The following is a 25000-nucleotide window of genomic DNA, read 5'->3' as shown; positions in this document are numbered from 1 at the left end:
ACACACACACACACACACACACACAGTATATCATAAACAAGTATGTGCACCCCATAGGTTCAAAAGCATGTGCACCAGTGGCGGTTCTAGGATTTTTCTGTAACAGGGGCCATTACGGGGCCACATGTTAATTCAGGGGCCAAGTACAGGGCACATTCAAGCACACAAAATAATTTATTCAGTACGGTGCAAATACATTTCGGCAGTCTTTAGTTTTTCTAAAGCTCGAGTGCCGCCAATTGTTTGGTGGTGGAATTGCATCTGTGGTCGTTGTGAAAAATTCTCCGGTTGCTCTTCTCGTCGACGATTGATGGAATGGGGGCCAATCAGGGGCCAATCAGATTTCAGCAGGGGCCAGGGCCCCTGTGGCCCCGCCTCTAGAACCACCCCTGATGTGCCCCCCAGGAGCATCATGCCCATTTGTGGTTCAGTGTTGCCACAAAGTTACAAGTTGTATAGAACGTGCACCAAATGAGCTCCATGAAGACAGTCGGAGTGGAAGAACTCAAGTGGTGTCCTGACCCCAGAGACACAGAGCCCTGACCTCAACCCCACTTTGTGATGAAACGCATCCTATTAGAGATCAAAACCTCCATCCAGACTTCTTTGCAGCTGATTAGAAAACCAACTGTTGTTCTGCAGCAAGCTATAATGTGTAGTTCCTGCTTTTAGAAACCTGCCCCTGATGAACATTTCTGATCAGATGATCTGAGTGTGTGTTCCTGTGTACAGGCCTCAATAAGTCGCAGGGAGAAATACACTCTGTTGTCCAGCCCGAGGGATGAAACATGGGAGGTGAAGAACAATCTTGGAGAGACAAAACTTATTCCTGGAGTATGCTTCGTCATTCCTCCTCCTGATAGAGAAGCCATTGAACGAATCGAGAGGTGAGAGATGCACTGACACAAACGCCTCTTATAAACACAAATGTTATCGTAGACGTTTAGGTTTGTTCAGTCGTTAATTGCTTATTTTATTTTGGGTTTTCTCATTATTTTTTTTTCTATTGAAATGGGTGGGGGGGCACGGTGGCTTAGTGGTTAGCATGTTCGCCTCACACCTCCAGGGTTGGGGGTTCGATTCCCGCCTCCACCTTGTGTGTGTGGAGTTTGCATGTTCTCCCCGTGCCTCGGGGGTTTCCTCCGGGTACTCCGGTTTCCTCCCCCGGTCCAAAGACATGCATGATAGGTTGATTGGCATCTCTGGAAAATTGTCCGTAGTGTGTGAGGCGTGAGTGAATGAGAGTGTGTGTGTGTGCCCTGCGATGGGTTGGCACTCCGTCCAGGGTGTATCCTGCCTTGATGCCCGATGACGCCTGAGATAGACACAGGCTCCCCGTGACCCGAGGTAGTTCGGATAAGCGGTAGAAGATGAGTGAGTGAGTGAGTGAGTTAGTGAGAGTGAAATGGAGGGTGGTGGTGTTGGATATTGACCTGGGTTTATTCAAATAGATTTATTTGTTCATATAGATTAACTTGTTTGTTTTTTCCTGTGTCTTAATGGATGCTTCTATGTTGCACAATGCTTAGGGGTTATATATATATATATATATAATAATAACAATAACAGTAATTAATCATTTCATTATTAAATTCATTAAATCAGAACCTACGGTTGATGAAAATTAATTTGTAAATCTGACTCACAGTTTTTTGCTCGTGTTTGTGTGCAGCCTGGAACAAGAATTCGCTGGGCTGAAGAGAAGGAGAACATCTCTGCAGGCTTCTGTAAAGACGCAGAGTGTGGAGGTAGTAAAAGTCGTTCAAAATTCCACTTCCTGTTGCCACACCGAAGTGACTGTGTCGAGCTCTGTGGAGGAAACTCGCTCCAATCCCCTGAATAAACGTGTGGACCGACTCATCGCTGATCTCCTTCAGCTAGAGAAAGAGGTGATCGAGAGGTTGAGAGCTTCGCTGTCTCAAGCTGATCACACCGGAGACCTTGCAGGCCGAATCCGGGACCACGAGGTAAGATGCTGAATTTATTGCTGCCACACTTTGAAACTCCTGTCGTTAAAATTTCGGAAATACCTGAAATACATGACTGAAGCTACACTCTATGACCAAAAGTATGTAGACACCTGACCATCTCACCCATACTGTATGTGGTTCTGCCTATAACTGTTGCCACAATTCTTGTCATATGCTGAAATACCCCATTATAGCCACAAATTCCCAGTGTTACAGTCTGAAAATTTCTGTTACATCTTGCTGTTAGTGAAAGTGCATCCTGAAACTACCCTGTAGAAACCCTGATAAAGCCCATGGTAATACATCTAATATATCCCATTGTTACATCCTAAAACTCCCTAAAAAACACTGTGCCAGCCCTAAACTCCCATTAAAGATGGAGATTACCTCCTAAAACTCTTATCATGGCATGCTGAAACTTGTGCATGTGTCAGTGTCTCCTCACTGGCCTTCCTCTTGAAATCCGTTGTTACTGTTGTTCACAGATGGGGGACTCGAGTCATATGAATTGACTCAAGTCAGACTTAAGTCGCAAATTTGAGACTTGAGACTTGCTTGACAAATATTAAAAAAAGACTCGACTTGACTTTGACTTGAAATTCATGACTTGAGACTTGACTCAGACTTGAGTTAAATGACTCCGAGATGGGGGACTCGACTTGACTCGACTCAGATGGGGGACTCAAGTCATATGACTTCACTCGAATCAGACTTAAGTCGCAAATTTGAGACTTGAGACTTGCTTGACAAATATTTAAAAAAGACTCGACTTGACTTTGACTTGACATTCATGACTTGAGACTTACTTGTGACTTGCACATGTGTGACTTACTCCCATCTCTGCTTTTGTTACACCCGAGTCTTCCGGTTTCATCCTGAAGCTCCCCTTCGTCACCTTCTGAAAATCTTCCTACACGTATTCTTCCATTACAATGCTCTTTTTGTTCCATTCCAAGCCTGAAACTGTAGCTTAACAATATCCACAGTCCTGATGTGTTGCTTTGCCATCTGTTCTAGAGGGCTGTCAAGACTCTGAAAAATCTGGAGGCAGATAAGGCTTTGATTCAAAAGGAAGTTGAGCCTCTTCTATCCGGTAGATCTCTCAACCCCTCCACCGTGTCCTACTCTTCTAAACTCAGCTTGGCCAAAAACAAGATTGAAGACCTCACCCTCCTCACTGACCTCTATGGCAAAAAGTAGGTTCGCTTTAGATTATGACCAAAGAGATTTGGGTTTAACCAAAAGGATAAAACCCTAGCAAACAATTCTCTTGAATAACTGTTGAGATGATGCTTGTTTAAGGTCTCCAACACAACCATAAAATCTCATGAGTTTTGTAAATGGTTTTGCTTTTTTTCAAGGGCCAATGCTGTTATGACTTTGGAGAACCAAATTAAGTATGTTGGCATGGCTCTGATAGAGCTTGAGGAAAACCTGGCCAGAGACACGATCATCCTTGACAAGCCTGGTGCCATTCAGGAACACGTTAATATGCTAGAGGTAAGGGGCAGAAGTCATCGTGGCAGTTGTATACATTGTTTTACTATCAAAAAACCTTTATATGTCTTGTGAGCTTTATATCTTTACCAGAGTTATTGTGGAAAGGTGTGAATTGTTTGTCCAGCATAGGGCGCACACGTCTATCTCTTCCCATCGCTCTGTTCACCAGCAGCTAATAACCTGATTAACCCTGTAAAAGAAACCCAATCCTGTTTCTCTGATTCTTTAGAACATCGAGAATGATTTTGTAGCCCATAAGGAAGACATCCAGAAACTGAACAAGGATCTTGAGCTCACCAAGCAGCTGTGTGGTCATCTGCAGAAGAGTTTTCAGGAGTACTGCCCTGACATTTACCGACAGGAGACAGAGGTTAGAAGCCTCAGGAACCGTTATGCTAACGTCAACAACCAGCTACAGCAGAGGTAAGAGCCTGGAATAAAGGGAATTATTTAGCCCTCCAAAAAACATCACACTGCATGAAAGTTTGTAGTCATTTAACATAAGATGTGGTTTAAAATCATTCACATTAAAACTTAATCTTCATTTCTTTACTGTCCTAATTGGACCTTTAGTAGACATCTTGTCATCATTCCTAAACACTTGGACATTCCTGGTCTTTACATGCAGTTCATGTCCCAGTTGTAGTTGTGTTTTCTTTTGATTTCCCTTCATGTCCCTCTATTTTGATTCCCATGTACTGTACCCAATTATATCCAGATATATCCCCTTCTTTCTGTTCTAGTTTTATTGAGATGTCTCAGTGATTACACTCGAGGCTTTCTGAGGCATTCGTATAGAAGTATAAAAAGCATGTTTTATAAAAGTTCAGTCTGAAAATATTTGTTCAAATCATTACAAAGTTTAGTTTTTGTCCTGAAGTGTTAAACAACTCTAATATTGAGATGCGATTACAGGCTGGAGCTGATGTTGGAGTTGACTAATAAGTACTCCAGTTTTAAGAGCACCGTCCGTTCCATCAACGTCTTCCTCAACGACTTGCCAAGCAACAAGCTTTTATCCGAAGACACCATGACTCAAATCAGTGCCAAGCAGAACTCGGAGAAGGTCAGTCTGGTTATTATATTACATTGAGCCTTACTTATTCAAGGCGAATTGTATATTTAATGAGAATATTTGATGTTTGAGAGTTGACTTGGTTTGAATGAAATAAAATCGAATATTGGTAGATATTTTACGGTGATTGCTGTGAGGACTGGGACTAGGTACAGTACATGTCATAAATATTTTGAGAAAGTTTTTATATGAATCTCATTGCAGCGGGCCGTCGAAGAACTGAAGAGAAAATCAGATGATATTAACCAACTTTTGTCTCTCTCTCATGAGCTGCAAAACATCCTTATGGTATGTATTTTTATTTTTATTATTCCTACCTGCAGTTTTCTTTCTTTATTTCTCTCTCTATTCCTCTGAGATATACATGATAAACATCTTTACTGCATCTCATCAATATTTTACTCTTCTTGTGTTATAAGGAATATGAGGCCATTACCTATAGGTACCGCAACACTATAGTTCACTATGAACAAACCGATATGAAAAAATGGCACTCTCTCACGTTTGCCGAAGCGATCCAGAACACGGTATGTTATAAAATACAAAATGTCGTTTTCCCGTGTTTTCAAATTTGCTTTGTATCATGAAACCGACACTAGATTTACTTTCTAGGAAAGAAGCATCGTGAAGCGATACCATGAACTGTTGGCAGAGCACATGCAGCTTCTTTATAAAATGGGACTGGCCAGGAGCATCATCAGTAAGGTGAGGTCTCACACTTGGTAATACGATATGGTCAGTTAGGAGTAAACAAATTAATTCATCAGTGAGCATTTCCACAATTTAGTTGCCAGGAAAGCTAATTTAGCTAAATTTCAAGGCTAAAATCGATCAGTACTTGAGCGTAGTAATATATAACGTGTTGGCTACTTTATTTCACGGTTATAGACAAAAAAAAATAAATAGATGGAAAACAAACAAATACAATGCAAAGTTCAATCCATTAGTTTCTAGAATGTTCTTCTGTACAAGTTTCTACAATGGTATTTTTTAATTCAACCAGAAGTCCCAAAGTTATGAGATGCGGTCTTCTGTCCTTGCAAAAGATATTATTCCAGTCTAGCAAACAGCTGTATTTTTTCGTGATATGCTCAACCAACAAAGTAACTGTTACAATGACTTTGCGTTGCATTTTATTCTCATAAGAGTTTCTACATATCTGTTCCTGAGTCTGAAAAGAGCATCTGCCATCCAGCAACGCTAATTACTCTACCCAGAAAAAAAAAATTCTACCATGAACCAGATCTCACGTTGATGTGTGTAATGGAGCAAGTGGGAACAGTGAAGCACATGGAGTTGTAACATTACTACATTAAAAAGTAAAGCATGTTTGCGAGAATCAAGGGGAAGGTGTACAGGACCGTGGTGAGACCAGCCATGCTGTACGGTTTAGAGACAGTGTCACTGAAGAATAGACAGGAGTCTGAGCTAGAGGTAGCCGAGCTGAAGATGTCGAGGTTCTCTTTGGGAGTGACAAGATTGGACAGGATTAGGAACGAGTACATCAGAGGGACAGCTCATGTTGGACGTTTGGGGGACAAAGTTAGGGAGGACAGATTAAGATGGTTTGGACATGTTCAGAGGAGGGAGAGTGAGTATATTGGTAGGAGAATGTTGGACATGGAGCTGCCAGGCAGGAGGCAAAGAGGAAGGCCAAAGAGGAGGTATATGGATGTAATTAATGAGGATATGAAGCTAGTGGGTGCAAGTGTTGAGGATGCAGAAGATGGGGATAGGTGGAGAGAGATGATTCGCTGTGGCGACCCCTGAAGGGAAAAGCCGAAAGAAGAAGACGATTGCAAGTCAGTAAGTGATCAGGTTTTTTCGGGGTTTAAACCTTCCTGTCTGTATGGCAACTGCAAATAAGAAAACATACAGCACAGAGACAAAGCCTGTTTCTCCAGCACACCATGGTTTATCCACCACCTTCTGGGTAAAAGATTTTAGAAGATACAGGCCAGTTTGTTTCAGATTCTCCTCTTCTGAAGGGGTAATTAGAGCTGAGAGCAGATATAAGATCATTGTTAAAGTTTTGGTAACTAAATTGTTAATTGTGTATTATTTAAATACCTACAGATTTTTCTTTTCTTGTTTTGACCCAATTTACAGAAGGAAGTAATCGTGAACAAGGTAGTGGTGTGCCAGCACAGACAAATGGATGAGGTGGATGGTCTGAAAAAGGAGCTGACAGATGAGATCTCCAGACGCATTCATACCGAAAATGAAATCGAATCGTACAGAACTAGGCGGATGTCTCTCAAAAACCGGCGTGGAGTCGAGCGAGTGGAAGAGAAAGAGACAGTGCAGTACTACCGTAATCCCAACCTGGAGGTCAACCTTAAAAATATGAAGAAAACAATTGATGAAGAGATCTCAAAACACTCTGTACTTCAACGTGAGATTGAAGTAATCAATAGGAATCTAATCACCGTTGACCATAAAATGTGCAACGTCAAACCGAAGCTGTTGAACAAGGTGATGACTGAGTTTGCAAGGGATCCTGTACTGGAAAAGGAAGCAGTATTTATCAGAGAAGAGATGCGGAAGATAAGAGAAGAAATCAGAATACGGGAAACTGAAATAGTGCAGAGAACCACGGAAATCACTGTCTTGATGAATAAGACACCAATCATCAGAGAAAGAGTGATAAAGAAGGAGGTGGTGAAAGTGGAACAAAATCCTGAGATGCTGAAAGCTGTAAGTAAGTTGAAGGAGGAAATAACTGAGATCGAACTCAGATCCAAGAGTTTCAGCGAGGAAATCTTTCTCTTACGAAGTCAGATCAACAAACTGGAGATACTGATCCCCACTATCCAACCTCAGGTAGTCATAAAGGAGATAGTGAAGGTAGAACAAGACCAAGAGCTCCTAAAAGAGTCCAGGATTCTCCGTACAAGCCTGGAGCAAATAAGCCATGAAATAAATATCTTGATAACAGAGATTAGCACCCTAAGAACCCGATATAGTCAAGTAGAGACAGTGACACAAAGGATCGAAGTCAAGGAGATCGTTAATGAAATCTATAGAATTAGCCCTGAAACTGAGGCAAATATAATGCAGTTGAGAAAAGAGATTCAGGAATGGAATGCAAAGCGTGCCGAAGTAGAGAGTAGGATAACCGTGGTGATGGTAGACTTTAACAGTTTGTGTTCCGAGAAACCCCGTGTGGAAATAAAAGAAATTGTAAATGAAATTATAATAGAAGAGAGGAGTCCAGAAATGATTCAGGAGATAACAAGGCTGAAACAAAAACTGGTCCTCCTGCAGACTGCCTACCAAACTACGCTGGATAAACTAACCATTCTACGCAAAGAGAGAGACGAATGGAAGGTAGAGCGGTCCAAGGTTCAGCTACAAGTTGTTACAAGGGAACTGATCAGATATGAGAACGATCCTCTTCTGGAGATAGAGGCAGAACGATTGAGAAAAGCGCTACAAGAAGAACTTCATCTCTGTCGCATTGTAGAAGAAAACCTCTATGATCTTCGCCAGAAGTACATCGTGCTTGAGAAACAGAACGTCGAAGAGAAAATTATATACAAAGAAGTTGTAATTGTCCAGAAGGACCAAAACCAGATTATTGTGTATGAACAGTTGAAAAAAAATCTTGAGGCGGAAAGCATGTCTCGTTTGGAAATAGATGCTGAAGTGAAGAAATGGAGAGCCATTGTTTTGGAATTAGAACAGAGCATGACTCAGATGATAGATGTTCGCCAACAGAAGATCGTTGTGGAGACAGAACTTAGGCAAATCAGGTCTCGAATTCATGAATTTGAGAGCGCACCACCTCCTGAGGAGAAGGTCATTATTGAGGAGGTCATAAAAATAGAAAGAGATGCCAAAATGGACTTGCTAATTAAGGATCTTCGTACTGAGATCGAAGAGGCGAACGCCAAGGTCATTTCCATGGAAAGGGATATTCAAAACCTGAAAGTAAAAATAGATGTCCTTACCAAGGAAAAATCTGTGGAGAAGATAGTCTATAAGGAGGTAATCAGGCTTGAGAGAGACCAAACTGTAGAGATTCAGAGAGATCGTCTGAGAGCTGAATTGTTACAACTCAGGAGCGCCATACGAAATAAGGAGGAGGAAATCCAGCAAGTGAACATTAAGGTTACTCGTATCCAAACCTCAGTGACAGGTTGCTCCAGAGAGGAGACCACACTTATCTCAAACAGGGATGCACTTCTGAAAGAGAGGGAGGAACATCTCCGGATGCTGAAGAAATTGGAAACTGAAAGGCAAGTGATCACTATATCCTTTCAGAATGAGACCAAATTACTAAGTGAGAAGACTCAAATATACAAACAAAAGGTCTTAAAGCTGGAGACCGAGATACAGAGTATAGAAAAGGAAATCCTTTCTGTAAAGGAACAAATACGTCAAAGGGAGACCACCATCATTCAACTGCAGGAGGCCATGAAAAAGGAGGATCAATCTGATACGCACACAACAGAAACTACAAAAAAGACCAAAATTACAATTCTGCATCCGGAGACTGGAAAAGATATGTCACCTTATGATGCCTATATGCAAGGTATTATTGACCGAAGCCATTATATCCACTTGCAGACACTTGAGTGCAGTTGGGAGGAAATCACAAGTTCTGGGCCTGATGGTGAAACCTCTATTTTAAGGGATTGCAAGAGTGGGAAGATGTACTCCATTAAAGAGGCACTGAAAGAAGGAAGACTGACCCAGTATGATCTTCAGCAGTATAAACAGGGCAAAATGCCCATCTCAGAGTTTTCTCTAAAGGTTGCAGGAGAAAAGCAAACGTATAGCAAAGGTATAGTGACCGTGCGTGAAAAACAGATGTCAAGCTCAAGCTCAGGCTCAACCTCAACCTCAACCTCAACCTCAACCTCTGTAAACAGCTACAGCATTAGCTCTTCAACATCTAATAGCTCTTCATTCTCAAGCACTAGCAATATAAGCTCCACCACCAATGTGGAGGACACCTTACCGATTTCTGGTGTTCTGGACACCACAACTAAAAGTAACATGTCTTTGAGAAGTGCCATGACTCGTAAATTGATTGATCCAGAAACGGCTATGAAGCTTCTTGAAGCACAAGCAGCCACAGGAGGGATTATTGACCTTAACCAAAAGGAACGTTACTCAGTTCACAAGGCTACAGAACGTGGCCTCATTGAAGCAAGTCACATGAGCAGGCTCCTCAATGCCCAAAAGGCCTTTACAGGTTTCGAGGACCCCGTGACCAAAGAGCGCCTGCCAGTATGGACTGCAGCTCAGAGAGGATGGATCTCAAATGAGAATGCCAGGTGGTACATGGGAGTCCAACATCTCATAGGTGGCCTGGTAGACCCCAACAAAGCCGGTCGAATTAGATTACAAAAGGCCATTTCTGCTAAGCTGATCGACGAAAAAACAGCTAAAGAGATCGAAGATGATGGCAAAATGCTGAAGGATTTGATCAACCCTATTACAAAGTCTAGAATGTCATACAAGGAAGCCATGGCACTGTGCAAGAAGGATTCATCTTCTGGACTCCTCCTGCTCCCAGTAGCATCTACTGACTCAAAGGATTCCACCTCATGTTCCAGCAGCCATGCCTCTTCATGCGTTAGGGGAAAGTAATGCTTACATTTAGAAAAAAAATATATTAACCTGTTTGTGTAGTTTGTGTTGTCTGATTTAATACTATATGCTTAGACAACGAAGGGACTTTGGGTTACTTAACTCCATTTTGATTTTTTTAGTGAGTGTAATGATTTGGGGAAAATCTTTGGTGTTGTTCTTTTCCATCATTTTTGTTTGAATTCATATTATGGCAACTTTCAATAAACAAGATCTATTTAGGCCACATTTGTCTGCGTCTCTTATCGCTGTCTGCATTTTATAGCATTTTTACGCATTTTTTTTTTTTTTTGGTACATAAATGTTTACATCAAAGGAGAAAAAAAGACATTCATATACTTTATTATGGTATACGTCTTTTACAGTATTATATCATCTAACAAAACATCGAACAAGAAGAAAGTATACGAAAAATATAAAAGGCCATTTTATTCAGTTGTCTCATTAATGCAAGCTGAAATTCTTAGCTAACATTGAAAGCAGTCTGATTCTGATTAACATGAATTTGGGTCCAAGAGATAACACGGTATCCACTCTACTGATTTATGGTTCATCAGACAGTTCAGTTATTAATGTGGTTTATATACATAGATCTGACAACAACTTTATCAGACTATGGGTTCCTAACATAATATTAGGAGAGTATATACACTATAATCAGAAATCAATATATAGTTTTGTTAAAATTTGTCTACACTACAGTACTATTCATACTTTTTCGGAATATCTTTTTTATTGCTTTGTTACGTTTTCTAACATATAACACCTAGATAACTGTCTAGAAAACCACAAAAATAAACATTACTCTAGAAGCTTCTGCAGAGGCATGAGAAGGTTTGAGACTCACCTTGTACCGGTCTGTAAGCCTGCGGAATAACACAGGAGAATGAACTGGTCTCAGATACAGATTTAATGTATCATAAAACATGGCCTCATAGTTAGGGAATCAAAGCTAGACTCAGAGTAAATGGGGTCATTTCAGAGCTCTAGATAGACCTAATTCTGGGACATTCACATTTTTGTAATTTGGCAGACGCTTTTATCTGAAGAGACTACAACAGATGACAGTTAAAGCTCTTGTTCAACAACCCAACAATGACATCTTGGGGTTACTGGGATTCAAACTTATAATCAGAAATCCAGAGCCCAAAAACATTGACTTCCAGAAATGATCAAGACTTATCTCCAAATCAGGCCACCAAATGATAAACTGGAAATTCAGAACCTTTGAATCAGTGACCTGCTGTGATTCACCATCTTCAGCTTATCAATGATCTGATACAGTTCTAGAATCACAGACAACAACTATAGATATTACTGATAGATGTCAGGGATCAGCTCGTAGCCATGTGTTATTGTTATTGTTGTTGTCACGTGTCTGACCCGCCTTCGTCTGCTCCTCCCTGTCTTCACACCTGATCCTAATTGTATCTCATTGTCGTTTGTATAAATGTGAGCCGCGTTGCCGATGCCCATTCATTTGAAGCTATCCTGTGTACGGGTCCGTCTCCTTCCTTCCCTGGTTGTGACAATAGAAGGTTCAGAACCTCAGATAAACAAATGATTGTTAAAACTCACTTATTCACTTATTAACTTTACATGAGCAATTACCTGTTGGATCCCAAGAAATACTAACTACAAGTCAGCTAATACCAGCTGGAGGTTTGAAACCATCAAGTCCAGGTTAGCAATTATCTCCAATATCAGGCCACCAAATTATCACCTGGAAATCTAGACGCATAGAAGCGGCTGCTTTAAAATGAACCATCTTTAGATCTGTGTTTATCAGCTGTAGGACCATGAGTACACAGTTTCAATTGTTTTTCCATAAGTCTATAATTATTAACAGCATTTCCTGAATCACTGACCTGAGATCAACAGTAATCCAATATTTTGGTGTTATGAGCTGGAGTTCTAAAACTTCAGCTCAGCAAATATTAGCTGTTCTTGAACTACCCACATCATATCTGATGCCTTCATGTTGAGGGCTAAAACCGCTGACATCAGGACAGCAATAATCATCTGGATTTATAAACATCTAGCTTAATTTGTGGAATCACTGACGTTAGGTCAAAAATTATTAAACGGTGTTCTAAAACTGTTGGCTAAAGTTCTAGAACCACTGACTTCAGGTCAGCAATTACTACAGTTCAAAATCTGGTAGCATAAATTACAAAAACACGGACATTAGGTCAGAAATAATTAAGTGGATTTCTGAAACTGTTGGCTAAAGATCTAGAACCACTGAATTCAGGCCATGATTTAACAGCTAAAGCCGTACAGCTGTTAGCTGGACTTCTAGATACACGAAACACTGACTCCAGGGAAACACATTGTGTTAGTCACATTAAGTTCTACAACCAGCAACATAATGTCAGTGAATATCAGCTGCAAGTTTTATAATCGCTGGTGAATTTCAGCCAAAGGATTTAACCACACCTCATACAGAGATTCGTTTCAAGACATTGTTAGCGGCCGATGGAACTGGACCAGATGTTCTGAATAAACCACAGTATTCATATATAATTGGATCTAAACTGAAGGAACAAGGCTGGTATCTACTGAGAAAGAACAAGCTTGTCTGTACAACCTGATACAATGCCAATGTCAGCTCCCCCATGCAAGCACTGAATGATGTTTTGTTGACCTTGTCATGTTCTGTAGAAGGACGGTCTGTACAATATTCACACTTCACTGAGAGAAGTAAATATAGATTAAACCCATAGTGTGCAGCACTGATTTGAGTGGGTTTAAGCCAGATAGTATGTGCTTTTGCTAGGATCATAATACACTCCTTTAGATCCATAACTCATACACACTCGTTCACCAGCACATACCGCGCAGCTACTGTAGCTCATCCAGGCATTAAAAACAAAAGTCTGACAGAACATAGAGGTTCTTAATACAATAATAATAACAACAATAATACAACAATCATATAAAATGTACCTTTGGTTCTTCTAAACAAAACTGTTATGGACTAAACCCATTTTTCTGGTAAGTCAAAGCAGTTCTTAGCATTAAAAATGTACTTGTATTAGAGTATTTTACAAAATCTTGCCTAGTCCAAAAAGACCATGTCTAAACCAAACAGGATCAACTTCAGGTTAATTCCATTTTCCACCATCACTCTTTTGGCAGAGGTCATCCACATATGATCCTGGCGCATCCCTTGTGCACTTGAGCTTGAATCGGCCCATACTCAACCTGCTCCCCATCCACGGTAATGACTCCAGGCTTTGTGATTGGCTCAAGCCTCAGTGCACGAACACGCCGGTACATCAGATGTGGGCACTCGCATGTCAGGTGTGTTCCTTTCTCCATGGCCAGGAAGAGTCGAAGCAAGGCTGGTCGTGATATTCCTGCCTTTATGTAGACCAGGTGAAGGTACCCATCATCAGGGCGAGCATCTGGTGACACCATCAGCTCCTCTGCCAGGTGAGAGTGGCAGGTTGCCAGAACCAGAACAAAGTCTTGCTCTGTTTCAACGGTCCAATCTGTTGGTACCGGATCTCCAATAGGGTTCAAGAGGTTGTCTGCTAGTCTGTCATCCTTTGAATTCTTTTTGTGGAGTAAAACATCATCATCATCATCATCATTAAAGTTATGGGGTGTATTTTCACTGTCATGCTGAATGTTGGTCTGCCCCTGGATGTGTGATGTACACTGAACAGTGGAACGAAAAGGGGAACGAGGACACGAAGTGAGAGAAGAGGAAACAGATGCTGAGGTAGAGTCCTCCAGGAATGCCAGCTTGCCCTGGTAGGTGCGTAAAGATGCCAGGCGCAGAAGAGTGCCCACAAGGAAACGCATGGCGCCGACATGTCGAAACTTTTCACTCTCAATATCCACGTCAGCCACGAAACCCCAGGCAAGCGACAGGAAGGAGAACAGACAGGGTCCAGATGAGAGACGTACAGATACGATGTCCAGAGGACACACCAGACCTTTACAGAGTAGGAAACAACAGCTTAGCAGCAAGTCCTCACCCAATGCAGGGCCAGCCCTGCAACACACATACACAATATTTACTAATCAGTTGTACACAGAGACATCTACAACGTCTAAATGGGACACAGTACACTGAAATGAATGAGTGTGCATCTGATTGGTTTGAAACATAAAAAAGTACAGACATACAGTACATAAAATCAAATACGGAAATAAATATAGACATTTCTGCATGTCCAACAATTCTACACAGAATCATTATTAGATATTTATTACACATTATAGAACATCCCATCCTCCACCATGGACTACAACTCATCCTTCTGCCTGTGCTCTCTCACATAACCTGTAAAATCTTTGACTCTAGGTGCTTAGGGTAATAAATATCTTCCCTGCTGTTTAATTTCCTGTGTCCTATGCATATAAATGACCCTATTAGTGCTCCCAGGAAGGCATGCATCAAGTCTCTTCTCTGTTCTGGCACTTTGGAATGAACTTCCCTTACAGTCCAAACAGCTGAGTCACTGACTTTAAACACTTTCTGAAGTAATTAAACTAGCACTTAAAATCTATGTCTTAATACATTACCTCCCATCAGAGTTGTTAGACTGATAATAATCTTAGTCTGTGACCTAGTAATTCAGCATCAGTTCATTCACTCACTCATCTTCTACCGCTTATCTGAACTACTCGGGTCACGGGGAGCATCGGCATCTCAGGCGTCATCGGGCATCAAGGCAGGATACACCCTGGACGGAGTGCCAACCCATCACAGGGCACACACACACACTACGGACAATTTTCCAGAGATGCCAATCAACCTACCATGCATGTCTTTGGACCGGGGGAGGAAACCGGAGTACCCGGAGGAAACCCCCGAGGCACGGGGAGAACATGCAAACTCCACACACACAAGGAGGAGGTGGGAATCGAACCCCGACCCTGGAGGTGTGAGGCGAACGTGCTAACCACTAAGCCACCAGAACTCCCTTAGATGATATGAGCAAGAAACCTTGAGAGGAACCAGACCTAGAAGGGAACCCATCCTCATTTGAGTGACACTGGACAAGGAAATAATGTTGAACTAATGGGTCAGCGCGATATCCGAGTTCACTACAGACCCAACACTAATTCCTTCCTGACAAAGTCTTCAAATAATCGCTCATGAAGACCCAATCATAAAGCTGACTGATGCAACAGTGGTTCAAAGATGATGTATTCATGGATAGAGACCCCAAGTCACTCTGGATAAGGGCATCTACACGATGCCGTAAATGGCAACATAAATGTCTCAGACTGCATCTTAAAACACATGTTCACACCACAAGCTAAAACAGTATACTAGTCCTGCACTGGCCCAGGCACATATACAAGCCCGTTCTACCCCGACAATTCGACACACATTCTACTGTATCTGAAATGTGTGTATGTGTTATATCAGTACTCACTGTGTGTAATGGTGCACTGATGCTGCCAGAGCGTTGCCAGATCCTCCGGGGAGAATGCCAAGTGGTGTGCGGATCGCTTCATCCCAGTCCTCTCTCTCCATCAAGCCATTGATCACCTGCAGGACACCCCCACCCCAGGTTATTTTCTAACACACACACACACACACACACACACACACACACAAACACACCAACCTCAAACAGAAGTCCGTCCCCTGACAGGATGACGATGGCACTCCATTGTGACAGATCAGCATTTCTTACTACCTCACGTGCATGGTTCTGATGCTCTGGGAAGTAAAAACATGTTCATTTTTATTTATTAAGGAAAGTTTAAGAATGTGTGTGTGTGTGTGTGTGTGTGTGTTTGGGGTCAGGTTTCTTTGCTGCAATAATGCAATAATAAAGAAGAGATTTAGGAGAATGAAAACTCATAGAGAATGAAACACTCTTACAGGGAGGACGCGCCGAGTCAGCAGTGTGTCAGTCTGTGTACATCATTTTCAGATCAACCGCCTGCCTCTGTAATGAACCTGAGCTGCTGTCTCTACCCCGAGCCATTGCACACATCAGCTAAAACACACTGTGACATTGAGAAAGAGAGATGAGCTCATAAAAACTGGATAATCAATGACTAATGTATTTTCTTGTATTAGACGTATTAGAAGAATCTCTGGAATTTTATTCACAGCCCTCCAGACTAGAGAACAGTCTCCTTTATTCATTTCTCTATCAGACGTTATCTCTGAAATGCTCCATAAATTCTGCAGACAAGAACCCTGGCTTAAGGCACCTCTCTGATCCACATTTCTGTGTCTGTGGACTCATATATTACATTTGCCAAAATGGGAATGGGCTAAAAATATTGCATCTATATATAAATAACTGCAGACTGATCTGCCCTGATGGAGCCGGAGTTCTCCTGCTGTCTGGGGTCACTGCATCCTGACAGATTTGAGATTTTTCATTCTTCTTCACCCCACAACACACTCACTCACATAAATGACTGTGGTTGTTTTAGTGGCTTTAAACACCAAGCTGATGCTGAAGATCCAGCAGCGTGTTTTATATCATTTGTGAAATGAAACCTGTCTCCAAACCAGTAGGGGGCAGCGTAATGATTCTTAATAAACACAAATGAGAACCTTTGTTATCATCTCATATTACAGCATTTTTTATCACAGTGAAATACATGGTGTTAGTGCACATTATGTAGCACACAAGGGTGACACCAAGCAACACCCAGGACTTCCTGCTGAACATTTCCCGCTGACATTTTGTCAAATGCCGTTGCAAAATCTCTTCTTATATAAAACCTCCATGATTTAAAAGGATTGTGTGCTGCGAACATGCAAAAAAATAAAAATAAATAAATAAGCGGTAAATGAAAAAGGCTCAACATGATGCGACCACCACTATGTTTCACAGTGATGATGAGCACTGTTAGGTTTTTTCCCATAGCCTTAAAGGTGATTGTCTCATGTTTTTGGTGAAATTAAACCACACAACATATGTTTAAGGTATGACAGTTATTTTAAGAGAAGAAACTGGTTGCTAGCATTAGTTAGCATTGTTCATTATAACTGTTTTTTCTCACGTTGCTTAGTGTTGATCTTCCTTGGAACATAATTTGCACCAATGCCATGTGACTCCCTACAATAATATATGAAGTGTTAAATATGGTAAAGGTCAGATGAAAGGAGTTAAAAGTGTGTGTGTGTGTCTGTGTGTGTGTGTGTGTGAGAGTGATTCAGACAGACCTGTGGTGATGAGTGTGTGAGAGATGTTTGCCTCAGTGAGCATGCTCAGTACAGGGCCCGTGTAGAGAGTCATCGCCTGGCCTCGTCCGCTCTGAGGATTCACCAACACCATCACACGCCGGCTGATGCACACACGGCTCAACTCAACACCTGAGAGAGTTACAGACACACACACGCACAACTGAACTCAACACCCGAGACAGAGACATGGAGGGAGACATAAAACCCAGATGATTTAAAAAACACAAATGCTGGTGTGAGAAGTTCCAGATTTTAGACATATTTTCATTAAATCATTTGCATTTCATTTTTTAAATAAATTCCATTAAATATAAAAGACTCGTCACTAAGGATTATTCACGTCCTATATGTCAAGAACACGTTTTTTAACATGTTTTTGGACATTCCTGTGTGTAATAAATAATTAATTCCACTTTGAGGAATTATAATTAGGCTTCAGGAACATTTTTCACGCCACTGATCTGCATCGTGACGCTCTTACAGCGTGAGAACAGATGGAGACTTGTGGTGTTGGACATGAGTGGTGTTGGACTTTTCTACGACAAGTGACAAAATAAAAACATCTAAGAAATGCACGGAGCAAATGAGTCATGTCAGGAACTGTTTAATAAGATGTAGAGATCACAATAATCAAGACAGCTAATCACACGTAACGACCGATTTTTTTCTTAAGTCTATATTTAGAGTTTGATAGAAAATATATAAATAATATTATTACAGTAACTGATCAGACATGGAATTACACCACAGTCATATGTTCTCTTGTTCCTGTTATCTGGTCATGAGTTGAGATAATGTGACATGTTCAGTGGAGAGCAGTGTGAGAAAATTTCAATATAAAATCTGTGAGTGCTGCAACAACACTCATCTAAACCCAATCAATACGAGGGCAGCGTAAGATGATGTCAACGTCATCACGGTTTAAAGAAAAGCTCTGGAGATTATCTTCCAGTAATTCCTGCTTCCCAGTTTTCCGTTTTATGCACGAGCTGATTTCCAGAGCATGCTGATGGATGATAAGCAGAATGTCTCATCGCAGGCCTAATGAGACTCTTCATCATACAATATGACGTGGAGAACATGCTTTTTTCAGTCAGTTATAGTTATAAAAACGCAGGATTTTATTTCAATGTGATCTCGTTCCGTGCGATCATACGAGCAGTAGGCAAGACCTCCACTGTTAAGTTCAAGACAAAGCCGAGATCAGGACCAGCTGAGAGTCAAAGCCAAGGTCAAGTCAAGTCAAGAAGCTTTTATTGTCATTTCAACCATATATAGCTAAATATAACATATATATAACATAAAACAAAGACAGAGCTATAAGGACTTAGTAAGTTAGTCCTAGATACATAAAGTGCAACTGTGCAACCTGGTGTACGCAGTGTAAGACAAGACAGACAAGACAGTGCAGAACAAAAGGCAGTGCAAACAAAAGATTTCAAGACAATACACAAAAGACAGTGTAAATACTGTATGTTCAGTGTAAATACTGTATGTTCAGTGTAAATACTGTATAAATACTTTATGGTCAAGTCAAGGACCAGCTGAGAGTCAAGAAAGTGACCAAAAAATCCTCAAATACTTCTTCAGTCAAATATTTACTTCAGTGTCATACATCAGACCAAATTTTTAACATGAGATTTAGCCGGATAATAGATATAGATTTAGTTCTCAGTTGAGTGCAAGAACATATTTGGTGAAACAAATGACCAAGACAGAGAAAGACAAAACTGAAAATGTCTCCTGACTGGAGACCAGACACAAGCCCTAGATAAGTAATGATCTTAAATCACTCATGTACATGTGAAACTGGCTTTACAGAGTGGTTGAGAGGTATAAAGGAAGTGTGGATGGAGAAAGTGTGGATGGGGGATGGGGGATGAACCTCCATGCTGTTTTAAAGACCAAATCTAATATAAATACAGTTTATAGCAGAACAGATCCAGTATAACACACAGCAGACTAAAGAGACAGTGTGTAACTGACACAGCTCTAACCTCCCAGTGTGAGTGAACAGATGGAGGTAAGTGGAGGTGAAGGTGAGCTTAGCTGCCCCATGAGCAGTGAGGCTGCGGCTTTTTGCTGTGTAAGATGTGTGGATGACCAAAAACTGAGCCGACGTCTATGGGCAAGCAGTTTGTTTTGTTTTTTCTTGACACAGGACTGCTGAGAGAACGGTTAAAGGAGAGAGAGAGAAAGAGAGGGAGAGAGAGAGAGAGAGAGAGAGAGAGAGAGAGAGAGAGAAAGAGATGGAGGAAATCCAGTCAGGCTTCTCACTTCACTCCTGTTCAGCTGTCTGTCTATAAAACATTGCGTAACATCTTCGTTTTACTGAACAGCACGAAAACAAATTTATGATTGTAACATATGAAATGTATTTAGTAATGGAAACCTGTCCTCTTCTATAAACTGTTTGTTTATCCATCCATCCATCCATCCATCCATCCATCCATCTTCTACCGCTTATCCGGGGCCGGGTCGCGGGGGCAGCAGTCTGAGCAGGGACACCCAGACTTCCCTCTCCCCAGACACTTCCTCCAGCTCCTCCGGGGGAATACCGAGGCGTTCCCAGGCCAGCCGAGAGACATAGTCCCTCCAGCGTGTCCTAGGTCTTCCCCGGGGCCTCCTCCCGGTTGGACATGCCCGGAACACCTCCCCAGGGAGGCGTCCAGGAGGCATCCGGAACAGATGCCCGAGCCACCTCAGCTGACTCCTCTCGATGTGGAGGAGCAGCGGCTCTACTCTGAGCTCCTCCCGAGTGACCGAGCTCCTCACCCTATCTCTAAGGGAGCGCCCAGCCACCCTGCGGAGGAAACTCATTTCGGCCGCCTGTATCCGGGATCTTGTCCTTTCGGTCATGACCCAAAGCTCATGACCATAGGTAAGGGTAGGAACGTAGATCGACTGGTAAATAGAGAGCTTCGCCTTGCGGCTCAGCTCTTTATTCACCACAACAGACCGGTATATCGACCGCATCACTGCAGAAGATACACCGATCCGCCTGTCGATCTCCCGCTCCATCCTTCCCTCACTCGTGAACAAGACCCCAAGATACTTAAACTCCTCCACTTGAGGCAGGAGCTTTCCACCAACCCGTTTGTACTGTTTGTTTATTTATTTATTTATTTATTTAACGTGGTTTTAAACATTTTATCCCTGTAACCCAAAGATTCCAACCCCTGAGCACACGTTTATAAATTATACATCTGAACGTCTGAAATCTGATCCGAGTTCAGCTTCCATTAGTGGAAAAGAACAGCGAGCGCTGCTGCGGAGCTTTTAGACACCATGCTGGAATGTTCCAATCAGATTTAGGTTTCATTTAGTTCACATTTTAAAAAACTTTATCTGTTTAAATATATACAAAACCTGCTACTTCGGCTAGAATAAACAATATGTTAGCTTTGACCCAAAAACATGACTAAGCTAGCGTAACAGCCTAGCTATGATTAGAAAACTTTATGTTAGCTAGCACAGAAAGTCTGTTAGCTTTGACTCAAATATGTTTCTTCAGTTAGCACAGAAAGTATATTAGCTTTGACTCAAATATGTTTCTTCAGCTAGCATGGAAAGTACAGTATATTAGCTTTGACTCAAATATGTTTCTTCAGCTAGCACAGAAAGTCTGTTAGCTTTGACTCAAATATGTTTCTTCAGTTAGCACAGAAAGTATATTAGCTTTGACTCAAATATGTTTCTTCAGCTAGCATGGAAAGTACAGTATATTAGCTTTGACTCAAATATGTTTCTACAACTAGAACAGAAAGTCTGTTAGCTTTGACTTAAATATGTTTCTACAACTAGAACAGAAAGTCTGTTAGCTTTGACTCAAATATGTTTCTTCAGCTAGCACAGGAAGTCCTTTATCTTTGACTCAAATATGTTTCTTCAGTTAGCACAGAAAGTATATTAGCTTTGACTCAAATATGTTTCTACAACTAGCACAGAAAGTCTGTTAGCTTTGACTCAAATACATTACCTAGGCTAGTACATGTAAAAACATATCTACCATTAAGTCATAAAGTGCTACACTAAAACATTGAGCGCTTCTACATAGACTTTATTATTACTATAAAGATCCTGAGACTATAAAGACACACACACACACACACACACACACACACATAACCATCATTTATATAATATACACACACACTGGAGCTGAGGTTCTGTGATTTATTGCCTGGAGAGAGGGAAAAGATTCTGAATCTCTGTAGAGTTTCTGTAATAATAATAATAAATCCTTGTCTGGACAGATTACTGCAGTCAGACGCATGACAGGAGAGAACAGTTTTCCATTTTATGCTCTGCTACTCCCACATTACTGTATTTATGTGTGGTGTGCATGACTAGACAGTGTTAATGGTCGTGTGTGTGTGTGTGTGTGTGGCTGAGAGCCAGGTGTAGCCTGAAAGCAGAGTCAGCATCATTAATGTGCAGCCTTGCATGTTACATCACAGCTGTGTGTGTGTGTGTGTGTGTGTGTGTGTGTGTGTGTGTGTGTGTGTGTGTGATTTTCTCAGTATACCATATGTTTCACTTTATTTAGTTTTGTTTAAAAACTATTTATGAAAGAGAGAGAGCAGTGTTTGGTCAGTGTTATAGAGGTAATGATGATACAGGTAAAAACGTTTTCTTCACTGAGCCTGAGAGACACCTTCACTGAAACCGACACACCACACCTCCTACACCAAGAACGACAGACATATATATTACATCTGAGAGATACCTTGCCTCCTTCACTGAGACTGACAGATACAGAGGCCACGCCTCCTTCACTGAGACTGACAGATACAGAGGCCACGCCTCCTTCACTGAGACTGACAGATAGAGAGGCCACACCTCCTTCACTGAGACTGACAAATACAGAGGCCACGCCTCCTCGACTGAGACTGACAAATACAGATGCCACGCCTCCTTCACTGAGACTGACAAATACAGATGCCACGCCTCCTTCACTGAGACTGACAGATACAGATGCCACGCCTCCTTCACTGAGACTGACAGATACAGAGGCCATGCCTCCTTCACTGAGACTGACAGATACAGAGGCCATGAATCCTTCACTGAGACTGACAGATACAGAGGCCACGCCTCCTTCACTGAGACTGACAAATACAGAGGGAACGCCTCCTCGACTGAGACTGACAGATACAGAGGCCACGCCTCCTTCACTGAGACTGACAGATAGAGAGGCCACACCTCCTTCACTGAGACTGACAAATACAGATGCCACGCCTCCTTCACTGAGACTGACAGATACAGATGCCACGCCTCCTTCACTGAGACTGACAGATACAGAGGCCACGCCTCCTTCACTGAGACTGACAGATACAGAGGCCATGCCTCCTTCACTGAGACTGACAAATACAGAGGGAACGCCTCCTCGACTGAGACTGACAAATACAGATGCCACGCCTCCTTCACTGAGACTGACAAATACAGATGCCACGCCTCCTTCACTGAGACTGACAGATACAGAGGCCACGCCTCCTTCACTGAGACTGACAGATAGAGAGGCCACACCTCCTTCACTGAGACTGACAAATACAGATGCCACGCCTCCTTCACTGAGACTGACAGATACAGATGCCACGCCTCCTTCACTGAGACTGACAGATACAGAGGCCATGCCTCCTCGACTGAGACTGACAAATACAGATGCCACGCCTCCTCGACTGAGACTGACAAATACAGATGCCACGCCTCCTTCACTGAGACTGACAAATACAGATGCCATGCCTCCTTCACTGAGACTGACAGATACAGAGGCCACGCCTCCTTCACTTAGACTAGTGGTGGATTCTAAACTAATACAATTCTGGATACAAATCCTCTGGAACAGTTCTTCTACACAGCGACTGTGCATGTGTGTGTGTGTGTGTGTGTGTGTGTGTGTGTGTGTGCGCATGTGTGCGCATGTGTGTACAGGCTACAGCTGATCTGCATTTGTACTAATAAGAAAATAATAGTGCAATGTATAATAAAAAAATAAAATGGCATAAAAATGTTTTTGATCTCGAGTGAAGATTAGAAGACAAACCAGTCCAGAGCAGAGCCTGTGGCCAGTGACGTCAAAACAAATGACAGGCAGTGGTGACCTTTAGCGTGATTGGTGAAGGAGAACACAAAAGCCAAACATTAAGCCAGATGCTTGATATGCAGATCCCACTGCTGCACACAGATAAAGCTTAGAGAAATCTGTAATCCGATGTTGAGCCCATGTGTCCCAGATCCATCTGCTTTATCTATAAACAGCCGGTTAGACATCATGCTTATAGACGGATTTGTATCCTTGCTTTCTTGGAAACTCTTTAAAATGTTTGCGTGCTGTTAAAATCTGCATTACATGCTGCTCAGGATCACGCAGCTATGATCAGTGTCAGTTTACCAAAGTTCCATTTCTTTTCAAGACCAAGATCAATAGGCAAAGCTGAGATTGTTCTGCCGGTGTCCGTTTGCGAACGTTCAATAGATAACCAAGTGTGTACGGTCACGAGAGCTAATTAGCATGTGGCTGTAATTTCAGATCATTATTTGGACTCTGAAATTACGGCTCACGTTTCAGTCGCTAAATTTACATTTACAGCATTTAATCAGATGCCCCTTATCCAGAGCGACTATCTCATTTTTATACAACTGAGCAATTGAGGGTTAAGGGCCTTGCTCAGGGGCCCAGCAGTGGCAGCTTGGTGGACGTAGGAATTGAACTCACAACCTTCTGATTGGTAGCCCAACACCTTAACCACTAGGCTAACACATCCCCGAAATCTTACATCAGCTCATTAGACTACAGACAACCGAGTGCAGTCATTTCCAGCTCTGATTCAGGCTTCAGCTTAGCAACAGAGATGCTATAAAAAGATGCTGATAGCGATATTTCCGAGGTGCGTTTACACCTGTGCGGTGCGCTAGAGCTCTTCCTCAGCCTGTCGATAGTTGAGGGGAAAAAATCACTCTCAACGACCTTTTTTGTGTTTAAAACTTGTTATTGACATGTTGGTGATTTTCACTGATTAACGGTTTTCTACATCACCCACAATGCTGTGCTGCCTGCTTCATCTCTATCTAAAGAGAGCGATGCAGCGTCGCTTTAGTCTGTCCAGCTCTTTCTCATCCTCCTCTGTTTGCTCTGCTAACTTTCATGCTAATTCAAGCACCAAAGCCATTGAGCTCGTCATCTCGTCGATCGCTAACTAGGCATCGTTGCGTTGCATTCTGGGACTTTAAGTCTAGTTTGTTCACTACTTTTATGTTGGATTTCTTATTAAAACAAAGTTACACTAAAACACTGCACATAATATGGTAGAAATTCGTACTGTTTTGGTCATTTTCAGATGCTGAGAGCCCAAGAGAGTCGCAGGAAAGACGTCGGGTCCGTTTATGTGGTTGGGGTAAAAGGGCAGCTGATATAAGCAGATGGCTAATTCTGTATTTTGGTAACACCTAAATAATTATAGATGATTATCTAGCTAAAGGAAATGAATACGAATAGAAAATTCAGAAATCTCAAGACTACAAAAACAAGATAAAATATGAAATAATGAATTAGAAGCTCCAGCATCTCAGATCCAGTTCACCAGAGCAGAGCACTCTCAGGTTCGTTCACGTGACTCTTTCACTCTACTGATCTTCCACTCGCTCTGTCTTTCTTATCATGTTACACTGCAGCAC

The 25000-nt window shown here is 41.9% G+C and overlaps 2 protein-coding genes across 2 annotated transcripts in view; one reads left to right on the top strand and one right to left on the bottom strand.

Annotated features, from left to right (window-relative positions):
- Positions 1-10372, top strand: part of LOC132842626 (envoplakin-like) — a 20626-nt gene extending 10254 nt beyond the window's left edge. The window contains exons 12-21 of the mRNA XM_060865401.1: positions 733-887; positions 1673-1967; positions 2988-3166; positions 3332-3470; positions 3700-3893; positions 4386-4536; positions 4750-4833; positions 4965-5072; positions 5158-5250; positions 6655-10372. Coding sequence (XP_060721384.1) covers positions 733-887; positions 1673-1967; positions 2988-3166; positions 3332-3470; positions 3700-3893; positions 4386-4536; positions 4750-4833; positions 4965-5072; positions 5158-5250; positions 6655-10146 — 4890 coding nt within the window. The 3' untranslated portion in view covers positions 10147-10372. The remainder of the gene's footprint in view (positions 1-732; positions 888-1672; positions 1968-2987; positions 3167-3331; positions 3471-3699; positions 3894-4385; positions 4537-4749; positions 4834-4964; positions 5073-5157; positions 5251-6654) is intronic.
- A 2733-nt stretch (positions 10373-13105) lies between these two features.
- The window catches only part of LOC132842163 (sphingosine kinase 1), a 13277-nt gene continuing 1382 nt past the window's right edge, over positions 13106-25000 (bottom strand). Inside the window, exons 2-5 of the mRNA XM_060864827.1 lie at positions 17306-17455; positions 15741-15835; positions 15546-15661; positions 13106-14152 (exon numbers count right to left, since the gene is read on the bottom strand). Of these exons, the coding sequence (XP_060720810.1) occupies positions 13291-14152; positions 15546-15661; positions 15741-15835; positions 17306-17455 (1223 nt within the window). The 3' untranslated portion in view covers positions 13106-13290. The remainder of the gene's footprint in view (positions 14153-15545; positions 15662-15740; positions 15836-17305; positions 17456-25000) is intronic.

This window comes from Tachysurus vachellii, chromosome 3, assembly GCF_030014155.1.
Source record: "Tachysurus vachellii isolate PV-2020 chromosome 3, HZAU_Pvac_v1, whole genome shotgun sequence".
NCBI classification, from domain to species: Eukaryota; Metazoa; Chordata; class Actinopteri; order Siluriformes; family Bagridae; genus Tachysurus; species Tachysurus vachellii.
Note: the sequence above shows the minus strand (reverse complement) of the source record. Positions and strands in the feature narration are given on the sequence as shown.